Raw genomic sequence first — 21,320 nt, 5'->3', positions numbered from 1 at the left:
ACAGACTTAAAACAGACACCACACAGACTTAAAACAGACACCACACACAGACTTAAAACAGACAGAAACACAGACTTAAAACAGACAGAAACACAGACGTAAAACAGACAGAAACACAGACGTAAAACAGACAGAAACACAGACGTAAAACAGACAGAAACACAGACTTAAAACAGACAGAAACACAGACTTAAAACAGACAGAAACACAGACTTAAAACAGACAGAAACAGACTTAAAACAGACAGCAACACACACACACACACACACACAATGTCGACACAGAGAGATACCACACACACAGGAGAAGGAAGCATGAAAGAGAGAGAGAGACATGGAATGAAGAATGAGAATAGGAACATAAGGAGAGAGAAGGAGGGAGGGAGGAAGAGAGTTGGGGGTTGGGAGAGAGGAAGAGAGGGAGAGAGGGAGAGAGGTGGGGGTTGGGAGAGAGGAAGAGAGGGAGGGAGGTGGGGGTAGGGAGAGAGGAAGAGAGGGAGAGAGGAAGAGAGGGAGAGAGGTGGGGGTTGGGAGAGAGGAAGAGAGGGAGGGAGGGGGAGAGAGGGAGAGAGGGAGAGAGGTGGGGGTTGGGAGAGAGGAAGAGAGGGAGGGAGGAAGAGAGGGAGAGAGGGAGAGAGGTGAGGGTTGGGAGAGAGGAAGAGAGGGAGGGAGGAAGAGAGGGAGAGAGGTGAGGGTTGGGAGAGAGGAAGAGAGGGAGAGAGGTGGGGTAGGGAGAGAGGAAGAGAGGGAGAGAGGAAGAGAGGGAGAGAGGTGAGGGTTGGGAGAGAGGAAGAGAGGGAGAGAGGTGGGGGTTGGGAGAGAGGAAGAGAGGGAGAGAGGGAGGGAGGGAGAGAGGGAGAGAGGTGGGGGTTGGGAGAAGGAATGCTCCGTCATATGTAACGTTAGTTTATAGGTATTCAGGTTAAAAAGAGGAATATACCATCGATGAATAACATGGTTCTGTCTCCACTGTTTCTCACAGGGCAGTATAATGCCATAGATTACAGACATGCATTTATACAGGGAACAGGGTGCCATTAGGGCTCTGGTCTACTATACAGGGTGCCATTAGGGCTCTGGTCTACTATACAGGGTGCCATTAGGGCTCTGGTCTACTATACAGGGAACAGGTTAACATTGGGGCTCTGGTCTACTATACAGGGAACAGGGAGCCATTAGGGCTCTGGTCTACTATACAGGGAACAGGTTAACATTAGGGCTCTGGTCTACTATACAGGGAACAGGGTGCCATTATGGCTCTGGTCTACTATACAGGGAACAGGTTAACATTAGGGCTCTGGTCTACTATACAGGGAACAGGGAGCCATTAGGGCTCTGGTCTACTATACAGGGAACAGGTTAACATTAGGGCTCTGGTCTACTATACAGGGAACAGGTTAACATTAGGGCTCTGGTCTACTATACAGGGAACAGGTTAACATTAGGGCTCTGGTCTACTATACAGGGAACAGGTTAACATTAGGGCTCTGGTCTACTATACAGGGAACAGGGAGCCATTAGGGCTCTGGTCTACTATACAGGGAACAGGTTAACATTAGGGCTCTGGTCTACTATACAGGGAACAGGTTAACATTAGGGCTCTGGTCTACTATACAGGGAACAGGTTAACATTAGGGCTCTGGTCTACTATACAGGGAACAGGTTAACATTAGGGCTCTGGTCTACTATACAGGGAACAGGGTGCCATTAGGGCTCTGGTCTACTATACAGGGAACAGGGTGCCATTAGGACTCTGGTCTACTATACAGGGAACAGGGTGCCATTAGGACTCTGGTCTACTATACAGGGAACAGGGTGCCATTATGGCTCTGGTCTACTATACAGGGAACAGGGTGCCATTAGGACTCTGGTCTACTATACAGGGAACAGGTTAACATTAGGGCTCTGGTCTACTATACAGGGAACAGGGAGCCATTAGGGCTCTGGTCTACTATACAGGGAACAGGGAGCCATTAGGGCTCTGGTCTACTATACAGGGAACAGGGTGCCATTAGGGCTCTGGTCTACTATACAGGGAACAGGTTAACATTAGGGCTCTGGTCTACTATACAGGGAACAGGTTAACATTAGGGCTCTGGTCTACTATACAGGGAACAGGTTAACATTGGGGCTCTGGTCTACTATACAGGGAACAGGGTGCCATTAGGACTCTGGTCTACTATACAGGGAACAGGTTAACATTAGGACTCTGGTCTACTATACAGGGAACAGGGAGCCATTAGGGCTCTGGTCTACTATACAGGGAACAGGTTAATATTAGGGCTCTGGTCTACTATACAGGGAACAGGGTGCCATTAGGACTCTGGTCTACTATACAGGGAACAGGGTGCCATTATGGCTCTGGTCTACTATACAGGGAACAGGTTAACATTAGGGCTCTGGTCTACTATACAGGGAACAGGATGCCATTATGGCTCTGGTCTACTATACAGGGAACAGGTTAACATTAGGGCTCTGGTCTACTATACAGGGAACAGGGAGCCATTAGGGCTCTGGTCTACTATACAGGGAACAGGTTAACATTGGGGCTCTGGTCTACTATACAGGGAACAGGGAGCCATTAGGGCTCTGGTCTACTATACAGGGAACAGGATGCCATTAGGGCTCTGGTCTACTATACAGGGAACAGGTTAATATTAGGGCTCTGGTCTACTATACAGGGAACAGGTTAACATTAGGGCTCTGGTCTACTATACAGGGAACAGGGTGCCATTAGGGCTCTGGTCTACTATACAGGGAACAGGTTAACATTAGGACTCTGGTCTACTATACAGGGAACAGGTTAACATTAGGACTCTGGTCTACTATACAGGGAACAGGTTAACATTAGGGCTCTGGTCTACTATACAGGGAACAGGATAACATTAGGGCTCTGGTCTACTATACAGGGAACAGGTTAACATTAGGGCTCTGGTCTACTATACAGGGAACAGGGAGCCATTAGGGCTCTGGTCTACTATACAGGGAACAGGTTAACATTAGGGCTCTGGTCTACTATACAGGGAACAGGTTAACATTAGGGCTCTGGTCTACTATACAGGGAACAGGTTAACATTAGGGCTCTGGTCTACTATACAGGGAACAGGGTGCATTAGGGCTCTGGTCTACTATACAGGGAACAGGTTAACATTAGGGCTCTGGTCTACTATACAGGGAACAGGTTAACATTAGGGCTCTGGTCTACTATACAGGGAACAGGGTGCATTAGGGCTCTGGTCTACTATACAGGGAACAGGGAGCCATTAGGGCTCTGGTCTACTATACAGGGAACAGGTTAATATTAGGGCTCTGGTCTACTATACAGGGAACAGGTTAACATTAGGGCTCTGGTCTACTATACAGGGAACAGGGAGCCATTAGGGCTCTGGTCTACTATACAGGGAACAGGTTAACATTAGGACTCTGGTCTACTATACAGGGAACAGGGAGCCATTAGGGCTCTGGTCTACTATACAGGGAACAGGGTGCCATTAGGGCTCTGGTCTACTATACAGGGAACAGGGAGCCATTAGGGCTCTGGTCTACTATACAGGGAACAGGGAGCCATTAGGGCTCTGGTCTACTATACAGGGAACAGGTTAACATTAGGGCTCTGGTCTACTATACAGGGAACAGGGTGCCATTAGGGCTCTGGTCTACTATACAGGGAACAGGTTAACATTAGGACTCTGGTCTACTATACAGGGAACAGGGAGCCATTATGGCTCTGGTCTACTATACAGGGAACAGGGTGCCATTATGGCTCTGGTCTACTATACAGGGAACAGGTTAACATTAGGACTCTGGTCTACTATACAGGGAACAGGTTAATATTAGGGCTCTGGTCTACTATACAGGGAACAGGGTGCCATTAGGATTCTGGTCTACTATACAGGGAACAGGGTGCCATTAGGACTCTGGTCTACTATACAGGGAACAGGTTAACATTAGGGCTCTGGTCTACTATACAGGGAACAGGGTGCATTAGGGCTCTGGTCTACTATACAGGGAACAGGGTGCCATTAGGGCTCTGGTCTACTATACAGGGAACAGGTTAACATTAGGGCTCTGGTCTACTATACAGGGAACAGGGTGCATTAGGGCTCTGGTCTACTATACAGGGAACAGGTTAACATTAGGGCTCTGGTCTACTATACAGGGAACAGGTTAACATTAGGGATGCAGGCTGAATCAGAGCAGCTATAGTTGGTTAAACATGTGGACAGGTCTACAGAACAAGGTCTTGAATAGATCACACACACACACCAGCACACATACAAACCAACACACACACACCAGCACACACACACACACACCAGCACACACACACACCAGCACACACACACACGCACACACCAGCACACATACAAACCAACACACACACCAGCACACACACACCTAAACCCGAAGCTGAAAACAATTATTGGAATTGTTCAGGAAATAACTTTTACAACAACTACCAACATATGTGCACTATATAGGGGATAGGGTGTCATAGGGCTCTGGTCTAAAGTAGTGTACTATATAGGGGATAGGGTGTCATAGGGCTCTGGTCTAAAGTAGTGTACTATGTAGGGAATAGGGTGTCATAGGGCTCTGGTCTAAAGTAGTGCACTATATAGGGAATAGGGTGTCATAGGGCTCTGGTCTAAAGTAGTGTACTATATAGGGAATAGGGTGTCATAGGGCTCTGGTCTAAAGTAGTGTACTATATAGGGAATAGGGTGTCATAGGGCTCTGGTCTAAAGTAGTGTACTATATAGGGGATAGGGTATAATTTGGGACGTATCCATTTCCCTGGTTTGGTGAGAGCGCGGGTAGGTTGTAGTGTTGTGTTCAAGCTCAATGACTTCCCATTACATTAGATCAGATAAGTTAATAACTTTCATTTAACACTGGCCTTTATTTATTATGTATTTATTGAAGAACAGGCCTATATGGGAACGATGATTAAACCTAAAAGATATTTTGGATGAATTACAATAAAATATATTTTTTTAAATCACGAGATCCCACTTGGCACAGACGTCATTTCAACGTCTAATTTTGATTTATGTTTCAACTTTTCAACTATTGTGAATTCGATGTGAAACTGCGACAACAACAAAAAGTCACCGTGTCATTGGATTTAGGTTAAAAGTTAGGTAAACAAAATTGGAAATGAATTTACCTTGATGACTTTGTGCAAATCTAATGGTTTGTCCACGTTGATTCAAGGTTTTCACATTCATTTTTATTTGGTTGAAATGACGTGGAAACAAACTTTGATTCAACCAGTTTTTGCCCAGTGCGGATACGACGGATGACTGGTCCGCCTATTAAAGGACTCAGGCTAGACGTAGCAGGCGAAGTGGTTTGTTTTCAACGTTCAAATTCAAGGTATTCCGAGTGATAATAGGCATAACCATAATAACCCTAATGAATCACCATAATCTAACGGAGTGAAACAATGCGTCTTCTATCAAGGACACCTGACAGGTCACTCCGCTCGTAAATGATCAGACGTTGTTAGGCTACACATTAAATTACAAATCCGACCTGACAAAACTGTAACATTTTAGTAATATTTAGCACAAAGAATAAACCTACAAACAGGCCAAGTATTATTTTATTTTTTTAATCAACAATGTGATTAATTCGGGCAGGAATAAAAAAAAGTAGATTTAACATTGTTTTTATCGAATACAGTGTCAATGCGGCATGGCTGCAGGAATGTTTTTACAAGGATGACCCAGAGAAAACCTCTGCGTTGGATCCCGTAAATAAGTCTTACTGCTCTTTGAGTTATTGGATTAGTTGATGACTTTATTTTCTGTGGATGAATTCAATCAACTATTATAGTATCAATTGGGCTTAATGACGACGTAAACAAATTATGTTCCGTATAAGGTTTTATTTTTATTTTATTTTTAATTATGTGCCACAAATTCTCATTCATTTCTTACGATATTTTAATGGTCAACCCAAAAAGACGGATTGAAATACAAATGATGTGGAAACTCAGTGGGCCTATATGACAATATATTTGGGGGTTGTATTTATGAGCTGCATTAATAAACAATGTAAGAGATGGATTGTAGGTCTAATCAGTTTGCGCTCAAGTTTTGAACAATGCAGCATTTCATTTTGTTCACCAAAACAGGCTTTCAATACTTCAGTAAATAAATAAAAGTAGCCTAAGTAAATAAATAAATTCACTCATAAAATATATCAAATAACATAATTATAATTTTTTGTTTTTCTTCCCTTGTAGAACAAAGATTAAGAGACCCCAAAAATACAAGACGTCATCAACAATGAACCACGCGCTATTACGGCCTTCACTCCAACCAGACGTGACAGGTGCGTGACCTCTCTATGCACCGGGGTCATACTACCGTTTTATTCACGTTATTGAGTGTCGTGTAAAGAGGAGCGTGCTCTCTGATCCGTGGTCAAAGGCTAACTCTGGCCTATAGGTACTATGAGAGACAGAGAGGGGGTAGGGGAGAGAGAGAGAGAGAGAGAGAGAGAGAGAGAGAGAGAGAGAGAGAGGCGCGGTGAGGAGAGCCAGTGGTCCCGGTAAAGGTCACCTTACACAGTGCACTAATAATACACAAACAGAATGGAGAGACAAAATAACTAAACATATTTAGCCTATATACTCCCACAGGTAAGCCTACATTAATTATCCTGTAGAGCTGGAAAATATTGACCAAAAAATCCATATTTCGGTAAATTGCCTGAATTGAAGCGATAATGATAAATAAAACGATACGTTTATAACTTTAATTCGCACTACAGCATTTTTAAATGGTATTATGTACTACTACTAGTGTGATGGTTGTAGACAGACACTGTCCCATTAACAAGAACCCGTATTAACACTCAGATCATTTCTCTAGTGAAAGCTTCTCATCTGTAAGGAATGATATCAGCAAAATACCAGCGATAAATCATCAGGGTGCTTTGTGTCGATCAGTAGCTGTTTATCTTCCCTGCTCTACAATAGAACCAATTAACGCTTTACGCAGAGCTACACGCAGAGATACACGCAGAGATATACGCAGAGCTATACGCAGAGCTATACGCAGAGATATACGCAGAGCTACACGCAGAGATATACGCAGAGATATACGCAGAGCTATACGCAGAGATATACGCAGAGCTACACGCAGAGATATACGCAGAGATATACGCAGAGCTACACGCAGAGATACACGCAGAGATATACGCAGAGCTATACGCAGAGCTATACGCAGAGATATACACAGAGCTATACGCAGAGATATACGCAGAGCTATACGCAGAGATATACGCAGAGCTATACGCAGAGCTATACGCAGCGCAGTTTTCGTCTACAAGAAAATGGGCTCAAAAGCATCAAAACTATGATGCTTTTGGAGTCCCTTTTTTTCGAGCCTACATGACAAGCAGCATACTGCATTTTCCCGGTTAGCCAACAGGCGGTGTTGTATGTACAGTAGTAGATACGGACGGCTCTTCCTTTCAGCTTATAGCGCTGTGGAACCATACGGGACCCACGAGGAGGAGGACTGTGCTCTCTATCTCTTCCTGTATTTTCATTTGCCTCCTAATTGACCCAAATAAAGGCTCTTTCACTGACTGACGGGGGGGGGGGGGTCTCCCTGGCCCTGGAGGTGCACGCAGGCACACACACGCGCGCACTCGGCAGGAGCTGAGGGGAGGCGAGAGGCGAGTCCCCGTCAGACAGAGTAATTCTCGATTCCGTCCCAAATGGTACCCTATTTATTTTATAGTGCATACCTTTGACCAGGGTCTGTAAGGCTGTGGTCAAAAGTAGTGCACTGTGTAAGGGATAGAGTGCCATTTGCGACGGAAACCTCTCTCCTCTCCTGGAGTAATCCCATTTGCTATTGTGCTTGTCCAATCAGCGGATACCCTCCGCTCGTCAACCGTTTGACTTGACTCTCTTCCCGCTGTAGGCTACTTCCTCTCCGGTGTCTGCCCGGTGCTGTGCTGGCGCCACGGAGCTCCAGGGCCTCCCTGGTAACGATTTCCACGTTTCGGTAAGGATTTATCATTTATAAACAGGGGAGAATGGAGAAACCCGTTTGAGACGATGCTTTTAAGCTCTGGCCGGGACGCACATCAACAACGAAAATAACCGTTTTGTTGTGCGGAGTAATAGAACACACGTGCTCGTCGTCAACTGTATTGACGGTTTGGACGGACGCAGGAAGACCCGTCGTGATTGTTTTATTCGAGTGGCCAGGAAATGTGCATGTTTTCTCAACTTAAAAACATCATGCACGACAAGGCGACAGACACTCAGGCTTCGACAACGTCAAATGTCTCCTCGTTTTACATCGAAAACCTACTCGGCTCGAGGAAGAATGGAGAGTCAACGTATTTCAACAGACAGGTCAACAACAACAACAGCAGCCAGTATAGTAGCAGGACCGCGGAGGAGAGTATGGAGAGGAATGAGATGGTCTATCCTAGCCGAGTCTTAGCGGGACATCCCAGCCAAGTGGCCGGTCAAGAGGCAGCCTGCCCCGGCCTCGGCGCCGAGGGTTCCCCCCGGAGAGACTCCCGGTTAGAACGGTACAGAGCAGCCGTTAACGTCAAACCACTCAGTCTGAAAAGGTCCAGCAGTAAGTAGCCTATATGTTTATTTTAATGGATAAATAGTTGTGTTTAATTGTTTTTTTAACTGTATAATCGAATCTACGGTATGAGTTCCATTGTAAATAAAACGCCCAAAGAGACATCGTTTAAATGTGACTGTATGGGCAATACAGTAATCTGTCTATATTCCGTTAGATAAATATTCCTATAATTATCTTTGACTGCATGATAGAAGCTGGTAGGATAGTGTATATTGTGTATATAAAAAACAGCTTCTCATTGCGATCAAAGGGCTTGAATGGTCCAGTTATATTAGGCTGTAACAACACGAGGTTTTAGGCCTGTAGCCTACATCTAGGGCCTAGAACATCCCATAATAACCTTTATTTAATCAGTCCCATTCAGGTAAAAAACAAAACACAAACTATTTTACCAGGGAGACCTGCCCAGGTGGTTTAACCACATTTCTCCATGCATGTCGCAGTAAGTACATGTAACTACATCTGGGACAAGAACATCTCACAATATGTTACGTCTGTATCGTGGTCGTGAGAGTCCTATCGCGGTCGTGATAGTCCTATCGCGCATCATTGCTAAGCCTATATCTCTAATTACGCACTCTGCCCGTCACTATGGCTGCATCGCAAATGGCACCCTATTCCCTATATAGTACACTACTTTTAACCAGGACCCTATGGATGGGTTAGTGTTACGTTAGACCAAACTCGGTGCCATATGGCCATATGCCCTGGTTAAAAGTTGTGCACTATATAGGGGATAGGGTGCCATATTGGGATTGTCTGGTCCTGTCTGGTCACCCTGTCTACTGATAGAGGGAAGTGTTCTCTGGTCCTGTCTGGTCAGCCTGTCTACTGATAGAGGGAAGTGTTCTCTGGTCCTGTCTGGTCAGCCTGTCTACTGATAGAGGGACGTGTTCTCTGGTCCTGTCTGGTCAGCCAGTCTACTGATAGAGGGAAGTGTTCTCTGGTCCTGTCTGGTCAGCCTGTCTACTGATAGAGGGAAGTGTTCTCTGGTCCTGTCTGGTCAGCCTGTTTACTGATAGAGGGAAGTGTTCTCTGGTCCTGTCTGGTCAGCCAGTCTACTGATAGAGGGAAGTGTTCTCTGGTCCTGTCTGGTCAGCCTGTCTACTAATAGAGGGAAGCGTCCCCTGGTCCTGTCTGGTCAGCCTGTCTACTGATAGAGGGAAGCGTCCCCTGGTCCTGTCTGGTCAGCCAGTCTACTGATAGAGGGAAGCGTCCCCTGGTCCTGTCTGGTCAGCCAGTCTACTGATAGAGGGAAGTGTTCTCTGTTCCTGTCTGGTCAGCCTGTCTACTGATAGAGGGAGAGGGTTAACGAGTCCAGGGCCCTGGTAAAAAGTATGCTTCATTTGGTAAAGCTAACAGAAGCAGCGAGCTAGTGTTTGGACCCCCTCTCTCTCTCTCTCTCTCTCTCTCTCTCTCTCTCTCTCTTTGTCTCTCTCTCTGTCTCTCTCTCGCTCTCGCTCTCTCTCTCTCCCTCTCTCTCTCTGTCTCTCTCTCTCTCTCTCTCTCTAGTCTGAAAGTACCAGCAGCCATTCCAAACTCATTAAAGGCTCTAGAGTGTAATTAGTTTGTCCGAGTGGATGACCCAGGGGGACAGGGGACTTGGTCTCTTCAGAACAGCCGTACAGGCACAAGGTTATATCCCATCGCACCCTATTCTCTATACTTTGGAGTCCTATGGGCCCTGGTCACTAGTAGTTCACTATATAGGGAATAGGGCTCTGGTCTAAAGTAGTGCCCTATATAGGGAATAGGGCCCTGGTCACTAGTAGTTCACTATATAGGGAATAGGGCTCTGGTCACTAGTAGTTCACTATATAGGGAATAGGGCTCTGGTCACTAGTAGTTCACTATATAGGGAATAGGGCTCTGGTCTAAAGTAGTTCACTATATAGGGAATAGGGCTCTGGTCACTGGTAGTTCACTATATAGGGAATAGGGCTCTGGTCTAAAGTAGTTCACTATATAGGGAATAGGGCTCTGGTCTAAAGTAGTTCACTATATAGGGAATAGGGCTCTGGTCTAAAGTAGTTCACTATATAGGGAATAGGGCTCTGGTCACTAGTAGTTCACTATATAGGGAATAGGGCTCTGGTCACTAGTAGTTCACTATATAGGGAATAGGGCTCTGGTCTAAAGTAGTTCACTATATAGGGAATAGGGCTCTGGTCACTAGTAGTGCACTATATAGGGAATAGGGCCCTGGTCACTAGTAGATCACTATATAGGGAATAGGGCTCTGGTCTAAAGTAGTTCACTATATAGGGAATAGGGTGCGGTTTTGACCTCATTCTGCTATTAAAAATGCATAGACCCCCTGACTACCTTGGTCAGCTTGGTTATCTCTCCATCAGTTATCTCCATCAGTTATCTCTCCATCAGTTATCTCTCCATCCAGTTATTTCTCCATCAGTTATCTCTCCATCAGTTATCTCTCCATCGTTTATGTCTCCATCAGTTATCTCTCCATCAGATATCTCTCCATCAGATATCTCTCCATCGGTTATCTCCATCAGTTATCTCCATCAGTTATCTCTCCATCAGATATCTCTAGATCGGTTATCTCTCCATCGGTTATCTCTCCATCGGTTATGTCTCCATCGGTTATCTCTCCATCACATATCTCTCCATCGGTTATCTCCATCAGTTATCTCTCCATCAGTTATCTCTCCATCAGATATCTCTCCATCGGTTATCTCTCCATCGGTTATCTCTCAATCGGTTATCTCCATCAGTTATCTCTCCATCAGTCATTTCTCCATCGGTTATCTCTCCATCAGATATCTCTCCATCGGTTATCTCTCCATCGGTTATCTCTCAATCGGTTATCTCCATCAGTTATCTCTCCATCAGTCATCTCTCCATCGGTTATCTCTCCATCGGTTATCTCTCCATCAGTTATCTCTCCATCAGTTATCTCTCCGTCAGATATCTCCATCAGTTATCTCTCCATCAGTCATCTCTCCATCGGTTATCTCTCCATCAGTTATCTCTCCATCAGTTATCTCTCCGTCAGTTATCTCTCCATCAGTTATCTCTCCATCAGTTATCTCTCCATCAGTTATCTCTCCATCAGTTATCTCTCCATCGGTTATCTCTCCATCAGTTATCTCTCCATCAGTTATCTCTCCGTCAGTTATCTCTCCGTCAGTTATCTCTCCATCAGTTATCTCTCCATCAGTTATCTCTCCATCGGTTATCTCTCCATCAGATATCTCTCCATCGGTTATCTCCATCAGTTATCTCTCCATCGGTTATCTCTCCATCAGTTATCTCTCCATCAGTTATCTCTCCATCAGTCATCTCTCCATCCTGTTACTCTTTAAGCTCAAAGATTAACTATAGCTACAGGCCTATATTTTAACCCTTTGTTTTTATGGCCAACTTCTGTTCTCAGCAACAGCCTATTGAAATCATTCTGACTTTGATGCCATGTGTCCGTATTCGAGTCACATTTTATTCACGTTGTATTTTTTCCCACAGATCCCAAAGAGGACAGTAGATGCTCAGATGACCGTTGCTGCTCCCACTCAGCCAGCGACCGAGACTCTGTCTCTCCCGCGGTGTCAGAAGAACCCACTGAAGGCAGCGACAAAACGGGACGGAAAACGGCGGACAGCAGCCTGACAGACGATAACGACGAGACGCAGAATGCCTTTGAAGATCAGTCGGACCAGGAAGCCCATCTGGACCAGAGCTCTGTGCGGAAGAAGAAAACCAGAACAGTTTTTAGTCGGAATCAGGTGTTTCAGTTGGAGTCGACGTTCGATATGAAACGGTACCTCAGCAGTTCTGAACGGGCAGGTATCGCGGCTTCTCTCCAGTTAACGGAAACGCAGGTGAAAATCTGGTTCCAGAATCGACGGAACAAATGGAAGAGACAGTTGGCCGCGGATCTAGAGGCCGTAAACGTTTCCCACTCGTCCCAACGGATAGTCAGAGTACCGATTCTATATCACGAAAACTCCACGCCCTCGACGTTTGGTTTCGACATCAACGCGTCCCAGGTCTCCCCACATTTGATGAGTTTCTCAAACCCTGTGAACTATCCCTTCTCCTCATTCGCTCACTCCATGAGTTTACTACGCTCGCAAATGACCGGGTTGGTGTAAACGCCATTATCGAGCTTTCGTTTTGTTTTTCTTCAAGTCACGTCCATTATTTATTCAATTATTGAAGATAGAGAATCGTGCAATAACAATAACTGCAATGGCCGCAGAAAACTATACAAGGAAAACAGTTTAGAAGAAATGGCCTTTAGGCTTACAATGGATCGCGGTGTTTTTAAAATGTTGTAATTGTATTAAACGTTACACATCTACTTTTATTATATTATCGCCACACTAGATAATGATAGTGTTGTGCCGGCCCATATTGTTATGTTTTTAATACACACTTATTTGTGCAAAGACTTTTATATTCAAAGCCAGTTTCTAACGTCATTTTTCCCCCCCACAATATAGCTCTCTAAATAAACGAATCACAAGAGATGAGTGACGTGTGTGTGTGTGTGTGTGTGTGTGTGTGTGTGTGTGTGTGTGTGTGTGTGTGTGTGTGTGTGTGTGTGTGTGTGTGTGTGCGTGTGTGTGTGTGTGTGTGTGTGTAGTTGAACCTACATGACTGTGATATTAGGTTGCTTCTTGGGGAAAAAATTGTCCGTCTGGATTGTAATGATTTGTAGCCTACAGTGGATCAATCCATGTGAAATTGTAAGTAGTAATTTGATTGTAATTTGATCGGAATTTACCCAGTCTTTTGGCTCCTCCCTGACTATAGACTACAAATATAAACTACCACATCTTATTTCGCGAGTTTTACTTCCGTCGAATAGACACCAAGGAGGACAGAATAGATAATACGCAGCTAACTACCCAAGTCCTCCTCCTCGGCAGCGCTGCTTCTGACACATATCAGCGGAAAGACCTTCACTTAATACACGTTCATTTTACAAGTTACAACATGAAGTGTGTAGCCTAAAGCTGTAGGGGAGCGGAGAACAAAACCAAAATGCCCATTTGAAAAGATATATATAAATATATTTTCTTTATAAAAGAAGCTCGCGACACGTTTTCATTTTTTACCCCTGGGGGGAAAAAACATTTGACTTCATTGAATTATTTTTAACATGGCGGTGCCCGGCATGCAGGCCTAACATGCTCTCTGCCCTACAACTGAACTGCCCTCCTCACTTTGTGGGGAGAGAAAAAACACCCGTCTCTTCATTAGAGGAAATATGGTTTTATGTCATCATTCATATTTATAAACACACGGGGTCATCGAAAGGACAAATGAATTATAGGCACTATTATATAATATGACATCACGCTACTACAACTCCAGGCCTGAGCTGGCTGGCAGCTGCCAAGTTGTGAATGTGGGCCTCAGTACACTAGACTACTGTATAAGAAAGTGTTGAACAATATAGTTGGTTTATAGACCTATTTGGTAGGCCTCATATTTCTATATGGCCCGTAGTAGGCTAGTAAGGCCAGGTCGCAGTTGGAAAGGAGAACTTGTTATCAACTGGCCTACCTGGTTAAATAAAGGTTAAATATAAAATAAAACTATGATTATATCTTATTTATTTACAAAACAGGTAGACGTTTTATTCAGAGGATTCACGGACTCACTAAAGTAGCATTTCTTATAATCCGAACTAACAGGCTTTATGTGTGTAATGCGGAGATTATAGCATTACTGTCAACAACGCTTTTACTTTGTTGTCATAAATATGTATTAATTATGATGAAACATTCAGGAGCCTCTGCCTGTATGTGGGAGACGCCATTCCTTCGGGAGAAGGATACATGAGATAACTTCCGAGAACAACACATATTTAGGAGTGAAACAACACAATGCTAACGATATTCATCACAACCAAATCCCTTCGAAGACGATAGACGTTTTGCGTTTGGGAGAATGTATGGCCGCGGGGTTTCCAGGGTAAAATAACGGAGACTAATTCAAATTCCTTCTGCTATGGTTTATCTGTAAAATGGACAAACAATATCGTCACGATTATCATCTCAACAAACAATACAATAGAAGGTTTTAGAACTAGACTTTATTCGGGACATGAAACAGTCTTCAATATGCTCAATATCATATGGATAAAAGTAGCCTAGCCTAAACACAGTCTAGGTCTATATAAATAAGTGGTCGCAGCGGTCTAAGGCACTGCATCTCAGTGCTAGAGGCGTCACCACAGACACCCTGGTTCGAATCCAGGCTGTATCACAACCGGCCGTGATTCGGAGTCCCGTAAAGGCGGCGAACAATTGTCCCAGCGTCGTCCGGGTTTGGCCGGTGTAGGCTGTCATTGGTAAATAATAATTGACATGCCTAGTTAAATAGTTAAAAAGGCCCATGTTCTGCACAATAGAGTTGAGTCTTTCTGCCATAATATTGATTATAGGCCTATACCTCATAGCCTTGTGCAAAACACGGTGGTGTAAAAATACTTTAAAGTACTACTTAATTAGTTGTTTTTAGGGGGTTTCTGTACTTTACTTTACTATTTATATTGGTGACAACTTTTACTTTTACTTCACAACATTCCTAATGAAAAGAATGTACTTTTAACTCAATACATTTTCCCTGACACCCAAAAGTACTTGTATTTTGAATGCTTAGCAGGACAGGAAAATTGTCCAATTCACGCACTTATCAAGAGAACATCCCTACTGCCTCTGATCTGACGGACTCACTAAACACAAATGCTTCGTTTGTTAAATTACGTCTGAGTTTTGGAGTGTCCCCCCTGGCAATCCGTGAATAAAATAAAAACATTAATAAATGGTGCTGTCTGGTTTGCTTAGTAGAAGGACTTTGAAATGATTTATGTTTTTACTCTCAATACTTAAGTATATTTCATCAATTACTTTTCATACTTCAGTATATTTAAAACTAAAATACTTTTAGACTTTTACTCAAAGTAGTATTTTACTGGGTGACTTTCAATTTTTACTTGAGTCATTTTCTATGAAGGCATCTTTACTGTGACTCAACAAAGGACTCAAGTATGACGTTTGGAAGCGTTCTGAAGCGTTCTATTCTATATGTTCTATCAGTTAACGATTTTAGAAGATGCAAATAAATACAAATTGCAATGCAGGCCTAAATGAAATGGAAATGGTAAAACATAGAAATAGACCTATAGGCTATTTTAACTTACAGTAAATGTTGTGTTCAATATGTTATTCCAGCTAAATTAATATAAATACTATTTATAATATATAATTATATTGGTATTTCTCTTGTCTTTTACTTTGAAAACTACAGCTCATCGAAAAGGCCTCGTTAAAACGTGAACTTCATTAATAACGCTTGTTAGTCATATAAAAAAAACGCTGAAACCCCGTAATCCACGTCCCCTTCTCCCAACGACAACACTTCTGGTGAACATCGGGTTTGGACCCGGCCAGAACCAGCTGGTAAGTCTAACAATGATGTATTAGGTAGCCTACCTTCTACGGCAGAACTGTAGGGTCTATAGCTACACATTATAAATTCACCAGCCCAAAGCCATGACTGCAGAATAATAAAATAGCCTTTTCCTCAAATGCAGAACACCTCAAATTCAATTATTTATAATGAATCATTTCCATTCTTCATTTCCTAGCCTTTATACCAGATACCAGGCTCAACAAAAGAAGGTGAAAAACTATGAAGAATGGAATAGACTCCCCTCTCTCTCTCTCTCTCTCTCTCTCTCTCTCTCTCTCTTCCCCTCCCCTTGATGCAATTGGCCCCTCGCAGGCACTCCTCTTGTCCAATGGACGAGGGCGCACCAACGTTCCATCCGGTCCGTGGAAGTAACAGGCGAGGCAGAGAGAGAGAGAGAGAGAGACAGAGAGAGAGAAGGGAGAGAGAGAGGCAGAGAGAGAGAGAGACAGAGAGAGAGAAGGGAGAGAGAGAGGCAGAGAGAGAGAGAGAGAGGCGCGCGGTGAAAGCCCCAGTCCAACCTCCTCATCATCCTCCCACGGAGTAATGGTGCGTGGAGCGTCAAGACGTCGTTAAGAAGAGAGAAAGAGAGTTCTAAGTTCCACTTCTAGAGCGCAGGGACATTTGGTTCCAAAAATTCCTTGCGGGAGAAAAGAGGCCATTTGTCTAAATGATGAGCAAAGTGGACGCGCCGTGCAGGCCGACTGCCGCGTCTCTCAAATTCACCATAGACAATATTCTGAACCTGCAGACAAACTCGAGCGGTAACGGTAGGAAGACAGTTGACAGCTGTCATTCCGGTAGCAGGCTACAGAATAACACGGGGCTGTACTGGTTCGATGACCATCAACGGAGAATGGACCCCGCGACAAGGCTACACGATGCAGGTAGGCAACTGTTGCCTAATATGGTAAAATATGAATGTTTAACACTGCACTGTAGCAGAATAAACTGCCTTTTTGTAGCCTGGTTCAACACATCGGGCCTAATGCAGTTGTACGTGTAGCATAATATTGTAGACTGATAAACTGTCAGCGTCAAGCTAAATATATTGCGGAATATAATGTCGGTCCTATTTCCGTTCTCAGAGCCGGATAAGGACTGTAGCCCAACCGGAGGACCCAAGGCCATCGCTATCACCCGGGAAGACTCGTTACAGATCACCGACAATTGCTTCGAAAGCGGGGACAGCGGCGACGACTGCTCTTCGACGCATCATCACACCGGGGACGGTGATAACGGCGGCAAGAAAAAACAACTGATAACCAAGAAAAAAACACGCACCATCTTCTCCAAGAGACAGATCTTTCAGTTGGAATCTACTTTCGATATGAAACGGTATCTTAGCAGTGCCGAGCGCGCCTGCCTCGCCAGTTCTCTCCAGTTAACGGAAACGCAGGTCAAAATCTGGTTCCAGAATCGAAGGAATAAATTGAAAAGACAGATTTCAACAGCGCTAGATGGTCCCGGCGGGGATTTCTCCGACGCCGGTCCGGGGAAGACTCTACAACTCCCGGCTTTGTACAAAGACAGTAACCTGCTAGGAAGATGCTTGATGCCGATGCCCCTGCCCATCGTATACCCTGGCAGTAGTACGCATTATTTATGGTTTTCCAATGCCAGCAAGTACTTTAGTCTATTCGAAGGAGACGTTGTCCTGTAGACAAGGCCGAGTCGGTTTAAAGGAGACGTAGTCCTATTTAGACTTGGCCTAGTCTGTTCGAAGGAGACGTAGGGTTAGGTCTATATACTTTTCTGCATCATCGCCATAAAGACACTGTTTACAAGGTGATATATATCATGCCAATTTCAGCTTCCGCATTTAGCGGGGTTTTTTTCATCATCGTCGTGGTAAAAACGTAAGGTCGAGTCTGGCCCATGTAGGCCTTTATAGGCTACTTGTAAAGGATAGCCCGTGGACCCAAGGCCTGGCCGATTCTACTTGTCACGTTGATAGTCAATAAATTGTATTTATTGACAGACATCAACAATGTTGATATAAAACTAAAGAACACATTTGCAGGATATCCTGTCACACAAAGACATTCAGAATAACTCCATATTCAGTTGTATGTTCTAATAATAGATAGTTGTTTCTGTATTCAGGGTACCAGCGTAGGCCTAAAACAGTGGGTCTAATAATCATTTATTAAATTATTATTATTAATATTAATATTTTGAATCTGTTATTAACAACAGCATTCCCAGCAGTCTAAACACGGCCAAAGATGGTATTATATTTGCATGCATGTACTGTATTATAATGCATTTTAAATGAATTAAATTACCTATGTATTTAAAATTAATGTAATGGATTTTTAAAAAAAATTTTTACGCATGTTTAAAGTTTATTTCAATTAGAAGTATAACATTCTTATTTCTTCCCAAATCGGGGTAACACTATAATATTGACTGAATCTGTCATTAAAAAAATGTTTTTATGTATATAAAAAACATCGTTTGATACAAAGGTTTATGTAAACTATGTTTTGCTGTGCTGTGCCTTAAAAGCCTTCAGTTGTAGGATCTATGGGGAACGGATGTAACGCTTTTTGGAGTTGTTTTACAAATCCTATTTACTCTAACACCGTTTATATGTAGAGATGTCATAAATGTCACACAAACAATTAACAATATGTCTGCTAACTATTAGTACGGTTCAAGAAACCCGTGCTAAATGTGGATTTTTCACAATTCTGGTATAGAAACACAGAATTCACATTTCATAATAAATCCTATGAAAGCGAAGACAATAGACGTATTGTTGTAACATGCTTGGCGTGTATTAATCTCAAGACACAACATGTGAATCTGATTATCGACAACGACTAGAGAGAGATTATCCTGTTTTGTGGAAATATCACTGATTACAGACAAGTGCTTTAAGAACCAGGCTTCTTAAGAGAAATGCATGCAAGCTAATCATAAATACGTTGTAAAATGTTAAACGTTCCTTCTGAAGTAGGTCGTATGTAGGAAAGATGTGTTGCATAAAGGCCTATGTGCCTATTGTTTTCCTCTGCTTGCGGCGCACAATATTTGACACTTGACAAATACTTTGGGAGTATTTATGCATAAAAGTACACCGTTACAACTCGTATATTGCAGGACTATCGGCTTTGGAATCTGCAACAGCACAGCTAAAGTCTTAACGCGAAAAAGGTGTATTCCGCCCTCCAAATATACAGCGTTAATATAAAATGATGCTGTAACATATTCTACAAGGAGACTGGGCTAAATTCAGCTAAAACAATATGGCCAAATATTAAATTCATTTGACATGTATAATGTGCCCAAGTGAGGCCTCATAGATGCACTTTTATGCACAAACAAATTGTCTAAGTTTCATCAAAACAGCAGCATGTAACAACAAGGACTTGTCCATTTCACCAGCGCACATTCCTTTAGCCATGAAGGTGTAGAATTAGAACGACCAGAACGTACGTAGCCGTGACATTCTAATTCTATGCCTTTAAGGCTTCGTCATTCACACTTCGCGTCGTGACCCACAGTCTTGGTTAAAACGCCTTGCGCCACAGTCTCCACGCAGGGTAACAGCGAACTGATGGAGCTGCTCCAGCCCTGGCCGATAGGTCCGCGCGGGTTATCAGCCCCTGTCCGCCATATCCGCTAGACGCTCTGGGGTCTCCCATGGGAACGCGCCTGCGCACTTTCACCATCAATTAATAAGGACCTCTGTATTTGGCCTAGGTATGTTTCTTTGTAAGGCCTACCTACACAGGTAGGGCTATGTCAGGTGTATATACACATGGTGACTAAATGTTAAATGGGAACAAAACAATAGGAGAATGAGGGACAGACATAGGCTGTAATAAGGTTTGATCTTTGGAAATGTGAGCAGTTTAATAATTTGACATGGAATTAGACGTTTAATCATTCCATTGAATTAAACCTTCTACAGGATCGGTGGGTCTCCCACCTGGAAGGTTGAGCTAACGTAGGCTAATGAGATTAGCATGAGGTTGTAAGTAACAAGAACATTTCCCAGGACATAGACATATCTGATATGGGCAGAAAGCTTAAATTCTTGTTAATCTAACTGCACTGTCCAATTTACAGTAGCTATTACAGTGAAATAATACCATGCTATTGTTTGAGGAGAGTGCACAGTTATGAACATGAAAAGTTATTGATAAACCAATTAGCCACATTTGGACAGTCTTGATACTATTACCACTAGGCAGGTAGCCTTGTGGTTAGAGGAGAGGCAGGTAGCCTAGTGGTTAGAGGAGGCAGGTAGCCTTGTGGTTAGAGGAGAGGCAGGTAGCCTAGTGGTTAGAGGAGGCAGGTAGCCTTGTGGTTAGAGGAGAGGCAGGTAGCCTAGTGGTTAGAGGAGGCACGTAGCCTTGTGGTTAGAGGAGAGGCAGGTAGCCTAGTGGTTAGAGGAGGCAGGTAGCCTTGTGGTTAGAGGAGAGGCAGGTAGCCTAGTGGTTAGAGGAGGCAGGTAGCCTTGTGGTTAGAGGAGAGGCAGGTAGCCTAGTGGTTAGAGGAGGCAGGTAGCCTTGTGGTTAGAGGAGAGGCAGCTAGCCTAGTGGTTAGAGGGGAGGCAGGTAGCCTTGTGGTTAGAGGAGAGGCAGGTAGCCTAGTGGTTAGAGGAGACAGGTAGCCTTGTGGTTAGAGGAGGCGGATAGCCTTGTGGTTAGAGGAGGCAGGTAGCCTAGTGGTTAGAGGAGGCAGGTAGCCTAGTGGTTAGAGGAGAGGCAGCTAGCCTAGTGGTTAGAGGAGAGGCAGCTAGCCTAGTGGTTAGAGGAGATAGCTAGCCTAGTGGTTAGAGGAGAGGCAGCTAGCCTAGTGGTTAGAGGGGCGGCAGCTAGCCTAGTGGTTAGAGGAGGCGGGTAGCCTTGTGGTTAGAGGAGGCAGGTAGCCTTGTGGTTAGAGGAGGCAGGTAGCCTTGTGGTTAGAGGAGGCAGGTAGCCTAGTGGTTAGAGGAAGCAGGTTGCCTAGTGGTTAGAGGAGGCAGGTAGCCTTGTGGTTAGAGGAGGCAGGTAGCCTAGTGGTTAGAGGAGGCAGGTAGCCTAGTGGTTAGAGGAGGCAGGTAGCCTGGTGGTTAGAGGAGGCAGGTAGCCTAGTGGTTAGAGGAGGCAGGTAGCCTAGTGGTTAGAGGAGGCAGGTAGCCTAGTGGTTAGAGGAGGCAGGTAGCCTAGTGGTTAGAGGAGAGGCAGCTAGCCTAGTTGTTAGAGGGGAGGCAGCTAGCCTAGTGGTTAGAGGAGGCAGGTAGCCTAGT

At 44.1% G+C, this 21,320-nt stretch overlaps 2 protein-coding genes across 2 annotated transcripts; both read left to right on the top strand.

The window, feature by feature from the left end:
* Positions 1-6,263: 6,263 nt before the first annotated feature.
* On the top strand, positions 6,264-13,004 carry LOC115181970 (homeobox protein HMX1-like). The gene is made up of 3 exons (XM_029743657.1): positions 6,264-6,341; positions 7,946-8,617; positions 12,116-13,004. The coding sequence occupies exons 2-3, from the start codon at positions 8,239-8,241 to the stop codon at positions 12,742-12,744; spliced, it is 1,008 nt and encodes a 335-aa protein (XP_029599517.1). The 5' UTR covers positions 6,264-6,341; positions 7,946-8,238; the 3' UTR covers positions 12,745-13,004.
* A 3,549-nt stretch (positions 13,005-16,553) lies between these two features.
* On the top strand, positions 16,554-17,890 carry LOC115181962 (homeobox protein HMX3-like). The gene is made up of 2 exons (XM_029743651.1): positions 16,554-16,962; positions 17,164-17,890. The coding sequence occupies exons 1-2, from the start codon at positions 16,746-16,748 to the stop codon at positions 17,736-17,738; spliced, it is 792 nt and encodes a 263-aa protein (XP_029599511.1). The 5' UTR covers positions 16,554-16,745; the 3' UTR covers positions 17,739-17,890.
* Positions 17,891-21,320: the final 3,430 nt, after the last annotated feature.

The sequence above is a fragment of the Salmo trutta genome, unplaced genomic scaffold (genome assembly GCF_901001165.1).
Source record: "Salmo trutta unplaced genomic scaffold, fSalTru1.1, whole genome shotgun sequence".
Taxonomy (NCBI): domain Eukaryota; kingdom Metazoa; phylum Chordata; class Actinopteri; order Salmoniformes; family Salmonidae; genus Salmo; species Salmo trutta.
The sequence above is the reverse complement of the archived record's forward strand: the minus strand, read 5'-3'. Positions and strand labels throughout refer to the sequence as shown.

Bases quoted from the DNA above. Each gene is read 5' to 3' on its own strand.
- LOC115181962 (XM_029743651.1), top strand. From the start codon at position 16,746: ATGATGAGCAAAGTGGACGCGCCGTGCAGGCCGACTGCCGCGTCTCTC. The intron at 16,963-17,163 runs GTAGGCAACTGT...TTCCGTTCTCAG, and splicing joins GACAAGGCTACACGATGCAG to AGCCGGATAAGGACTGTAGC.
- LOC115181970 (XM_029743657.1), top strand. From the start codon at position 8,239: ATGTGCATGTTTTCTCAACTTAAAAACATCATGCACGACAAGGCGACA. The intron at 8,618-12,115 runs GTAAGTAGCCTA...TTTTTCCCACAG, and splicing joins CAGTCTGAAAAGGTCCAGCA to ATCCCAAAGAGGACAGTAGA.